Genomic DNA, 12626 nt, shown 5'->3' with positions numbered 1-12626 from the left:
AATATGAAAATCATATATTTGGGCAGAACAAATACTTATACAAAAAGGGATCTTAAAGATATAAAAGGGATCTTATAAGATATGTGATCTTAAAACAATCATAATGTTGAATAAGTCGACAATTATATCGGGTAGCAAAAATTAATTGTTTGAGTATTGTCAATTTTATTGACTGCAACAATCAGTTGACATTCAATGCCGAAAGCCCGGACACTAATTGAAGGACAACAAAAATGGTGAAGCATTTTTGATGAAAACCACGCTCTGTCTAGGAAATTCTATGAAACACAGTGTCATACATAAGCACGCAGGCGCCTACACAATATAGCTCACAGCAGCGAGCCTGAATGGAGAACATAAGATTATGTTGTACTCTATCCTTGTCAGTAGTGTAGTAGGTAAAAGTCCAGCAATGAATGAGGCTAGACTCGTAAGGAACTGCATACATATCTACACCAAACTGTTCGTTTATGTCGTATATTATACGGATGTTTTTGGCTCCAGAAGTCCGTCACGTTCCTTCTAACAATCATGCAGTATTGATCTTCTGGTATAAAATTCCTTAGATATGTATGGCATGTTCTACTGTGCTCACGAAAGGACACAATGAGAGATAGTCATGAAAAGAGGGAGCATAATAAAATATAGGAGAATTTAAGAGAATCCTGAGCAGAGTAAAAAATGCAAGATTTAGAAAAGTGTGAGAAGTCATAAGAGCTTAGAGAAGAGAAAGACGGAGTTAGAGTGGAAAATTGAACTGAGAAAAAGAGAGAACTATGAGTAACATATAGAGAGCAATTGATGGTTCAGATAGAGAACGGAGTTTGTGGAGAATTTATGTTTTTTTTATCTAAGTGGACAGAAATAATATCATTGAGCTCGTATTCTAAAAATAACATACACACCATTTGATAAAAATGCTATTTACATAAAATGAAAGAAAAAATAGCAATGCCATGCTGACAACAAAAGAGAAGGGACAAACTTCACAGTTTCGAGCTTCAAAACAATTTTTATGTGTTGCGCTGATTCCTAACGCGTGTGATAGAAATGTTATTTCAAACAATAATCTTATTTTCAAATTGGTAACCTTGTTCTGAATTATGAGGACTACAAAGATGATGGCGACGATGATTATATTGATGATATTGATGAGGAAGATTAATAAGGTAGGAAATTTCAAACGATGAGGGGTGAAAATGGATTTAACGCACCTCAAATTTACGTAGGAACAAACAACTTGGTTCAGGATTAGATAAACTGTAGCACAGCAGAATGTAGTATGCGAATATAACTGAATAGATCCAACAATATGCTGTTGGAAAATTAACTTAGTATGTATTGTGACACTTTATCCCATTGAGTAACGGCACACGAATACGAATGCTATTCACTTTCTGTACGACCCGATTTATATTCCTTCAGCTCTCTTGCATACACATGCTCCAAAGATTGCTTGTCAATTGGATTGAAAAACGAAATGGCGGCAAGAGCCAGGGTGGTGCACTACGGTTCGCGGTGAGGAAAAAATAACTGGAGCAGCAAGCGGCATGCTTATCTTGCTAACATTTTTGACCTGTTATCATGCTCGTCAGCACCATTACCGAGTGGTGCATTCGGTAAGCAGAGACCACCACTGATTTTGTACTCGTTACTAAACACACTGCTTTTCACATTACCATGAACATTATTAGCACAAAGATTGCACGCAATGCTTTCTTTAAGCTGTAACTTTTCTCGCTTACAGTTAACCTAATGGGCATGCCATTGGACACGGACACACGTACGACAAATATGGAGTTGTGCCTCACGCATAACGCAACATTTAATTTTTCATATTTTTATACGCAACATTTACAACCTGTTAAGGTACATTACAGAGCCGTGAAACCTAAACGTCTGCAAATGTGCCTACACTCAAGCAACACCACTTTGATATGCCGTTTTCCAGGTCCTATATTTCGACCACTCTAAATCTTTGACTTCGCGCTACAAAACTGGTAGGAAAAGAATCAATGAAAAAGTGCTGCTCATTGCAATCTAGTCTGCGCATGCCCTTCTGCTATAATAGTACTTTGCACATATATTGGTGTGATGGTCGTGTGACATAAGTCTGCAATCTTTCAAACGCTCGACAAGCTCATGACATAAAACATTCTGTCTAAAGCTTCACAAGGTTTCTTGCCGAAAGGTTCAGCTTTTGGGTAGTGCTGGTGTATAGATATGACCCCATTGCTTTTACCCGTCATTTTTAAACGGTTTTTTTTTTGCTCATATTCGCTCATTTCAATTATTTCAAAAATGTTATTTATGTTTCCTATGGTCATTATAAATAAGAGTATAGTATAAGAGCTTTTTAGTTAGCATGCTTTTTAGTTGAACGCTCGATAGTTGGCTGACAGTTTAATTGAAAGGCATGCGTTTGTATAGAAAACCGGTTTTTAAAAAATTCGCAAAAATCTCTGCCGAGAATAATTTCGGATTTTTTTTGTATGGAAAACGTGGCAACTAAAAAGCACATATTCAATAGTTGGCAGGGAATCGACTGGGATACACAGAACCGTACACATAATCGACTAATCTGATGATCGGAACATCAATGGAAGTTTTGCAATCTATTTGATACATAACACATTGTTTTATGCAGAGATGACGACAGCTAACATTTGAATAGAAAGGAGATTATAATGATTTGATTATTTATCTTTTATTTATTATTATTATTTATTATATTTATTATTTATCTCGTAGGCTAAATATTTTGATTTGAATTTGATTTTTGTTTCCACATCATACACAACTAATCGTCCAGCAATGGATAAAAAAATAATTCTTTCATATTCTGCATCTTTTACGCCTCTATGCTAACCGCGGCCAATATCGGCTGAAACGCAAAAAAAGTAGGGGAAGTCAGGGTTGGTTCTACACTGTGGTTAAGATCGATACCTTGCCGTTTTAGTATTTATAAAACTTTTTGAAGAAAAAAACTTGGTACACCTTATTTATATTAACTGTTTCGAATATTGGATCATTTTTTACTGATCAGAAACCTGTCAATTATCAAAAAATAAAATAAACACATGGTGGTTCTGATTGACAGCCGATGTAAATTTTTACTTCTGGGACTTGTGGCGTTATTTCAACAAAATTATAATGTTCTTATTAATAGTATTCTTTTATAAAGACTTTTGATTAGTTATGTATCAAAGTGTATAATTTTTATATTAAACTATGTAGTATAAAGTGTCACCAAAATTTGTGCGGCTATTGGGGGTAAAATTGACACTTGGCAGTAATGTAAATCACTTTGTAATGATTATTTATAGTATGCAAATTTTATTTTTTATCGTAATTTTTCTACAGATGACCCGTAACTATGTACGGCAAACGTAATGATCAAGCTAAGCATACACTCAATAAAAAATATCTTAAAAGCTTTAAAACTCGCGATGTCAACAAACCAAGGAGCATATAATGATGAATTAAGGCTACAGTCAGTCCAAAAAATATTCGTCTAGCTTAATATTTTGTAGAAAAATATGAATTATGGCCGCGATAGACATGGGGCGGTAAAAGTAATGATGTTTGATAAAGGGACCATCAATACACACGTATTGCTAAAAAATAAGCATTAAAATAGTGCAAACGCAACCAAAATACATAAAAAGGCCTCATTCCTTGATTTGATCAGCGTTTGGCCATTTTTTGACACTAATTGTGTCTCAAACCATCATGTAAGCAGTCATCATTTACCGTTTATCTAACGAAAGAAGCGGTTGAATGTCCAAAAAATCAAATATAACCCAAAAATCAATGCATTTTATGATGGCCAATAAGATCAGGCAAAGATATGGATCACATTTGGTTGATGGGTCATGTTTCATTTTATTGTAGCTGATCATGTTATGGCTTGCATGAGTGAGTTGTTACAAAACTGTTTTGTTTGAATAATCCCACACTCAGAAAGTGGCAAAATCTGGTAAACAGCATCAAGTAATTCAAAAATCATTTCAAATTAAGCTCTACTAAATATTAACACAAGTATAACTCGTCAAGGTCATACAGCCGCCGTCTAGTATAGCGAAAACAGTCTACTAACATGTAGCATCATAATCTCGTGTAACGGTAGCACCATGGAGTCCTACTACTAGGGCTCAATGAGGAAAGGTGAGCTAAAAAAATGATTCAAATTGATAGGAGACTAGATGGGGAAATATATTCTTGCAGTTTTTAAGTTCTTTGGGTTCCAGTTCTGAGAAAATGTACTTAAAAAGTACCACATGTTTCAAGGTCAGTCGAGCAGGAGAACATACTGAGCATTGTCATTTGCCCAAAACACCAAACCTGCTGAAACTATACTGATGAAACGATGTTTTTAGCAATACGTGTGCATTGATGGTCCCTTTATCAAACCTCATCATTACTTTTAGTAACCCATGCCTATTGCGGCCATAATTCGCCTTTTTCTACAAAATATTCAGCTAGACTAATACTTTTTCGACTGACTGTATCATTATCTCATAGAACGATTGCCAAACTCGGACTCAAAACATGTATTTTATATATGGTTTAGGCTTATTAAAATTAATATTGTTATGGCTTTGATCGTATTTTAGGATTACTTTACATTGACCGATGTTCGACTTTTGATATTTGAGTTAGCAGAGAAAAATAAAATTGAGCACACTTCGAATTTATGAAAAAAGAAGACGATTGCATGAAGATACTGAAGAATGTTAACCATTCCAGATACTATCTTCCAGTTTCTACTATATGGAGTCTGGTCCCAAGCTGTTCGTAACGAAATATTTGTTCTTGCTTATAACTTCATTTCTTTCGCATATGTTAAAAATGTTTTGAGTTATTTTTTCTTAAAATTGAAACGAAATACTTTGTTGAACTTCAATGAAAGACAACCGTCTACAGTCAGAATTCAATAATTGAACGAAGTTGGCTTGCTTTTTAGTTGACCGCTCGATAGTTGGCTGACAGTTCAATTAAAAAGCATGCGTTTGTATCAAAGTGAGTTGATCACTATCAGGAGGGCTTATCCGGTGCAATTTGACGTCTAAAAACGAAAATAGGAAGAAAACCTGGTTTGACAGTTAGATCCATAACAAACTGGATGCTTTGATAATTTTTCTATGGGCTCACTCCTAACTCTATCCAAAAATTTCACAATTTTACTCAATATTTGAGATGTATCGGTGGTCTATTGAACAGGACCAAAGGATATATGCTCAGGCACTCTGATAAATTCCTCATTTTTAGTATAAAATTATATTTGGTTCGGTTGGTACACTGTTTCTTGCTTGCTGGTAGAAAGGATTCAATAATTGTTGCCTATGTATCAGATTTGACGATGGAAATGTTCTTTTTTGGAATCTATAGCCTTCAAATCTTCGTTTTAATCCAAGAGCTGGCTGCCACGTAAGTTTTTTTGGCTTCTTTCTTCGTGCTACGCCTGAGTAAAACCACATACCATTACTGCGAGATACCGTTTAAACTTCAAAGCATAGTAGATTTTTTTATGGAACAAACCAAGATCTATTAAGGAGAACGATCGATGCAAAACCCGTTGCTAGGTTGCCATTTTCAGGTCGCTTTTGACAGTTTCATGAAAAAGTGTTTACAAACAAACGGCTAATAGTTAACGCGGAAAAGTGGACGAATTTACTATTAGGAAGATTATATTGGCTAAATTTCTTGTGGTCAATCACTTCTGGAGAATTAAGGAGGCGTAATTGCAGTCTACTCTGTGTTCAGAAACGTTGATAATCTTTTTGATTGTTTGCCATTCCGTGACCACAAACCACTACCGTTTTCAACGGTCCTGCTGGGAAAACGAAAAGTTTAACATGTTCCAACTGGGTAAAAGAAGTCCTATTTACTTTCAATGAAACACTGAGAGTAAAATGAAACTTCCAATCGACACACACTGATACAATATGCATACCGTCCTTTACTTATAACCCGGCGACGAATGATAAATGAGATCCATGGATTCAATCAGCCATGTAATATTCTAATTAGATTCTATTTCTTATAATATTCTAAAAGGAAATGAGTGCAAAATGCTGAACAAAACTTCCATTCGCTCCATAGCAACGTCCATCGCTAAACATGAACAATGTTCACTTTAACTGTCAAAATTTTCCCATGGCTTTCTGTCATTTTACTCTAAACGCTTCGACCTGTTCTCTTTCAAGGACCTTGGAACAAACTGTCGAATTGTGTCTCGATGTATTAGTGAGGAAGAACACCATAAGCCCACCTGATATATACACTCACTTTGGTTTGTATAGAAAACCCGGTTTTTGAAAAATTCACAAAAATCTCATGGCTTGCTGAGAAAAACTTCAGATTTTTTTGTATGGAAAAACGTGCCAGCTAAAAAGTACATATTCAATAGTTGGCAGGGAATCGAAGTTCAGACTGTATCAGAATTTGTTATTTTAAGAGTTATAATCAATGTGTCGAAATCACCCCACAAGCACCCCACCCCGCAGTGCAGTCTTGACCCGCAGTGCAGTCAACACACACTTTTTTTTATTTTTATCAAAATGTTATCAAAAAATCCAGGATCCGTAGTTTCTTGTAAGATGATACATACTGAATCAAAAAACCTTTTTCGGTGTCTACTAGTAAGTTTACATTGGAAAAAGTATTGCAATCATGGGTAAACCGGTGTCGAAACTACCCCCAGTACCCCTAATCTAGGTTTTATACACAATAACAAACAAAGGATTCGTCTATCGATAGACAGTGAATTTATTTAGTGAACATTATGATCATATTTTATTTACAAGTGTATGCTTCCTTTCGCTCTGAACATACATCGCATGTAACCGTGCAGCACCATTTAAACTTACAATTACACTGCCAGGTTCGTTCGATCTGATGGGTGTTGTAGCCTCGTCCACAGCACAGTAGATCACAATGATCTATGGATTGCGAAGTGCGGTTGCAATTTCGATCGGCTGTACCGAGTACTCCAATACTGATATTACGCTCGCAATAGTTAGGCGAAGGCTCCAGATAAACCAATTCAGTTCTCTTTGGAATTTGACTGTCACCCAGTGTCTTCCCATTTTTGAGCAACGGTTTGTTCACTTTTCTATAAATGAAATATATGGATTAGTATCATAACTTAACACTAACGAAAATGTTATAATCATATCACAAACATACCGTTTCAACACGAGTTGCGGTTGATTATTTCTAATGTTAATACCGTGAACAAGTTTGGCTTTGCGATATTTCTTCATCATGGCATCGCCAATAACATGAAACGAAGGCAAACTTTTCCAGCAAGTTTTCATCGCGCAGGAACCACTTACGCCGTGGCACTTACATTCTGTTCGTAGCAGTAACTTTACTAGCTATAAGTGGATTAAAAAATGACAAATCTTTAGTAAAGTATAATCGACATACCAAAATTGCTCTATATTGTTAAACATATAACATCATTACTAAATTTAAATTAAAAAATGTAGTAAAATTAGCCGAACATAAAGTACAACGGTACAACTCATAGTATATGTTGCATTTTAATTTAACTTATGCTTATATATATATATATATATATATATATATATATATATATATATATATATATATATATATATATATATATATATATATATATATATATATATATACATATAACTATATATATATATATATATATATATATATATATATATATATATATATATATATATATTTAAATAACCTTAAATAACACGTCTAGTGTTTACAATGGATGATAAATATGTACTGGTTATTTTTATTACTATTTATGTAGTTTTTGTTTTCATTTTAAATTATCGCTCTAAATTACCTTTCTTCCTACGCGGTTATTGTGCATGTTCATTAGACTCCGGTTATCGTTTTCGATTTCACGGGCATCGAGAAACTTTTTAGCAAACCGCATGCCGTAGCCAATGTCCACAGAACAGCCTCCCCATTTCCAGTTCTACTAAAAGAATATGCGAAAGGGAAAGGGGGATAATCGTCATCACCAATAGAAAAGAAACCAAACAAAACATTTAATTTCATGTCAAGTTGTGTGCAAAATCGAACATGGGATAAACAAATTAAGAGCAAATGTACAATTGGAATAGGAAAATGGAATAGGAATGTAAGTAAGTAAGTGTTCGCTAACTGGGATGTTTTTATTTTCCAGCTTGCGGACGATATTCGTTAACTGAAATGAAATTACCGTTATGCTTCAAATTACGGACACTTGGTATGTTTTTATTGAATATCTTCATATCTAGGCACTGGTCGTACCGCTTTTTGTTTTTTTTTATAATTGCGATGATGTACTAGAATCAATTAAAAATAGTAGTCTCCTAATAGTCCCGATAAATATTTTCTGTCGGTTAGTTCACCGCAGAAGGCATTCTCATCAGTTTTACTTCAAACCGACGCCAGTGTTGTTTCTTCGATAATTCCTATAAATCGCGTCCACGTGCATTGAAACATATCGGCATCCATTGTGGAAATAGTTATGAACGTGAACAGAACAATGTTTTATCAAATTGTGCTCTAAATTTCATTAAAACACATGTTTAATCCTGTACAGAATTCGAAGCAAGACTTTTTTAGACAGTGATAACAACAAGAAAATAACGATATGTGAAGATATATGTGACAAAGGCCTCGATGGCCGAACGAAAAACACCGTCAATGCGTATATAATTTCTTCGGTTTTATGCACCTACGAGTACAAGAGAAAAGCAGCACCCAAACCCCGTTGTTTTTAACACCGTCGTTTCAAAAGTCGTTTTGACAGTCTATGGACTCCTTCACGCAGAATTCGGGTTCAAGGTGTTCAGAACTTAAAATAAGTTAAAAGCTAAAATAGTGTAGTATGAGTGTGAATTTGAAGAGAATAGACGAAATTTTGAGGCTGTCTGGTATTTGAATCAAAACGTCCGTAATTTGAAACATGAGCTCGAAACTGTCCGGAATATGAATAAAAATATCGTTGTAAATTTCACGAATTTCTGCAATGTTTTGAGTAAAAAAATTTATTTATATTTATATTTTTATTTTATTTTTTTCCTCAAATGTAGAAGGTTTGCTTTGGTAAAGTGAGCTATACGGATGAAAATTGAAATAGTAAGGCCGCAAAAACACTACGCGCATTTTCGCGTGTTCAAACGCGTATAACAGTTCCGCAGAGATATCCAGCAAGAACATCTCTGCGTTTCCGTGGTAGCGCGTCCGAATGACATTTCATTTATATGGCTGGATTGTTATGGTCGTGTATTTGCGGGCCAAGAAAATATTAAATGCTAAAAATGTCATAAGTGTACATAGAAAAAACATCAAAGTATCCAGTTTGTTATGGATCTAACCAAGGTCTTTGAAAGAGAACCGGTCGATGCAAAGCCCGTTGCTAGGTTGCCATTTTCAGCTCGCTTTTTACAATTTCATGAAAAAGTGTTTACCAACAAACGAGTGATATCTAAAGAAGAATTGACGACGAATTTTATATGAAAAATATTCTTTTGCTTCTATTACTTGCGGACAATCACTCATACAGACATAAGAAGAAGTCATTTGAGTCCACTCTGTATTCAGAAATATTGATAGACTTTTTCATTCTTTGCCATTTTGTAACCATGAATCACTACCTTTGCAACGGTCTTGCCGTCGGAAGAAAAATTAAAAGCTTAGTAGTCAAAAAACTACACAGTACATGCGCCGACAAACCGACATGACACTTTCGTTACAAAAGTGTCCCACACAAAAGTACTGTCATTTGCAAGTGAGGCGATCACTTCTGTCAAAGTAAACTCTGTTCACTGCTGCTTCGATGTAAACAATTTTTCTGTGAGGCTAGATTTTGTGAGAATTATTGAACAAAATATCCAGGAAAATCATTTGTGAGAAGTAAATAAAACTATGCGCATTTGAATTTACGGAGAAAAACAAAAAGGAGGTTCAGCAGTCATGGATTCAAACCTAGAATGGACTATCTCCCAGTAACAAGGATTGACTATCCCGGCTGTATGGCAATGAATTAAGTTTCGAAAGCCTGTACAGACCGGGATGTCCGCGTAGGACATTACGATGAATATATGAATAAGAAGAAGAAAAAGAAGAAGAAGAAGAAGAAGAAGAAGAAGAAGAAGGCAACATCCATTGCTAAACATATAAGCAATGTTCAATTTAGTTTCAAAAGTTTACCATGGCTTTCTGTCTCAACTTTGCTTGGATGTTTGCTAACTGGGATGGATCCCAGTCAATGTGAGTTTATAGATCAGGTGGGCTTATCCAGTACAATTTACTCTCAACACATTGACCTGTTCTCTTTCAAAGACCTTGGATCTAACTATAAAATCAAGTTGTCTTCCTTTTTTCGTCTTTAGACGTCAAATTTTACTGGATAAGCCCACCTGATCTATAAACTCACATTGAGTGGGATCCATCCCAGTGTTTGCTAACCAGTTCGAAAGCATTCAGTTTGAAAGCATTTCACTTAAAAATCATCTAGTTTATGAACACACTTTGACCGTGATCCATCCCATTTAACGAACGTCCAGTTTAACAACATTTCTGTTAAAAAGCATCTAGTTAGCGAACACTTACTGTATTTAGGTATGTTACAATTCGAACTCACTTCAGACTCACTAGAAGAGAAAATTTTCTGGTTCATATCACAACCACATGTTGTAATGTTTCCTTTAGCGCAGGCAGTCGTAATTGAATATACAGCACCGGCGCTAGTTATAGCATAAGTATATGCAGCCTCTCTAGAACCTAAAAAATACAATTTTTATTCAAAACTCGAAATTACGCATGTTGTTGCTACTGCCATACTTTTCTTCGGCTTTAGCAATCAATAATAATGGTCCTGTATGTTAAATATTTTCAAATACATAATTTTCTAAGTACCTATCACTACTATCTGCCCGAACATATCAGTATTCCATACGTGAGTACAATTCCAACGATGACCTTTCATAAAATATTAATGAATATATAATGTGAGTACAGAGCATACAATATACTGGTCTATAATTTCCAACCATCTTACCATGGAACTGTTTTTGGCATTCATTTGCTCCTATCCACTGACCGGATGCTAGAGATACAACCGCATCTGATGATTCAGTGCATATCTGACGCTGGGTTTGAGTCAGACCTGGCATACGCGAGCAAAGCACCGTCGATACAAAACATTTAGCAGCCCTGTATGAACAAGCCAAAATTCACGGTATAATACGTTTTGGAATACATGTTTGGAAAGCAAAAAAAACATTTAAATGGAGCATGAATAAAAGCTATTTGAGTACCAAAACTTATTGTTATCACTAAAATGTGTAATTTGAAATAGAAATAGTATGTGGAAAGAATTGTAGGGAAAAGTTTCAGAGTAATGATGTTAGTGTCGATTATCTGATTCAAACGGAACAATGTCAAACAAAACCACTATGCACGAAATCAAAACGAAACGAAACCGGTATTATGCAAGCTTGTTAGAGATTTATTTCATTGATTTGTGACATTGCTGCCAAATTGATCAGCCTTTTTTGTAAACAATAATAATAATAAAAATAAAAAAAATAAAAACTGTTACGTGAAACGCAGTATTTATCGTATAGTTTTATGATTACTCCTACGTATGGCGTTGTAATTTTTTAAATGTTTTTAGCGATGTTATGTAAGGAAGCGCTTGTGTAATGTTTCTCTACTTTCTCTGCATTTTATTATTCACACACTTTTTAATTTTTTCGCACAATCATTACTTAAACTCTATTTATGAATGCAATAACATGCAATTCGTAAGGTTTAAAATTATTCAATTAATAGAAACATTGTAAATCAAAACGCTTTCCGTAGCTTTAGCCTGACGAAATGCTGTTGGACAAAAAACGGTTTCCCATTGAGTCAGATAATGCAAATTTCCTTCGTTCAGTTAGATATGTCAAACCAGAGAGAAATCTAGTTGTTTAACACGGATCATAGCAGAAAATCAGCATTTTTGACACTGTTTCACTGATACTCGAGTCACATAATTGGCTTTATTATGTTGTGCATAGAATTGCAACGCTAATAAACTATATGCTAGAATTTGCGTAAATTTTTCATGAACTTGGCATTTGCATAAGTAATGAACATTTGTATGTCATAAACAACCAAAGGTCAAAACGATTTGGCTATTTGTCAGACATCTAATGTGCGTTAATTCACAGTTGAATAGGTTTTTACTACTTAGCGTAACGTCATACGTGGACTTGGCGGCCTACACACAAGCTTTCGAGACTTTATTCAGTAGGGTAAGTGTACCAATAGTGGTGCAATTTGTAGTGGTACAGATGTGTTTTAATGAATTTAAAGTGTCAGGAAGGACAATTTCTGAATATTTTAACACATTGCAATTGGAATATGTTTTATCTTCGCAATCACAACCACTTTTACCACGAAACACATCAAATTTACGAAAAAATACATATTTTTGTGAATGATTCGTTGTACCTATAATGGTGGTATGGTTTCTATAGTCGTCGTATTGTGTTCCTATAGTGGTGGTAAACAAAGATACCTCCAAAAAATGTATAATAATAATGAAACTTTCGAAGTTGCTTTCGTATGGATATCAATGATTA

At 34.8% G+C, this 12626-nt stretch overlaps 1 protein-coding gene across 21 annotated transcripts in view; it reads right to left on the bottom strand.

The window, feature by feature from the left end:
• The window catches only part of LOC1269030 (plectin), a 64048-nt gene that overhangs the window by 46280 nt on the left and 5142 nt on the right, over positions 1 to 12626 (bottom strand). For 8 of the 21 annotated variants that reach the window (XR_009765885.1, XM_061655511.1, XM_061655507.1 and 5 more), the window contains 6 exons: positions 11054 to 11208; positions 10912 to 10974; positions 10637 to 10776; positions 7844 to 7978; positions 7192 to 7382; positions 6873 to 7117 (listed from right to left, as the gene is read on the bottom strand). Coding sequence is in view for 13 of the 21 variants with exons in the window: in XM_061655507.1 (XP_061511491.1) it covers positions 6873 to 7117; positions 7192 to 7382; positions 7844 to 7978; positions 10637 to 10776; positions 10912 to 10974; positions 11054 to 11208 (929 nt within the window). In the remaining 8 variants the exon portion in view is untranslated. The other 13 variants (XM_061655519.1, XM_061655521.1, XM_061655520.1 and 10 more) reach the window with 7 other exon arrangements.

Source organism: Anopheles gambiae, chromosome 3 (assembly GCF_943734735.2).
Source record: "Anopheles gambiae chromosome 3, idAnoGambNW_F1_1, whole genome shotgun sequence".
NCBI lineage: Eukaryota > Metazoa > Arthropoda > Insecta > Diptera > Culicidae > Anopheles > Anopheles gambiae.
Note: the sequence above shows the minus strand (reverse complement) of the source record. Positions and strands in the feature narration are given on the sequence as shown.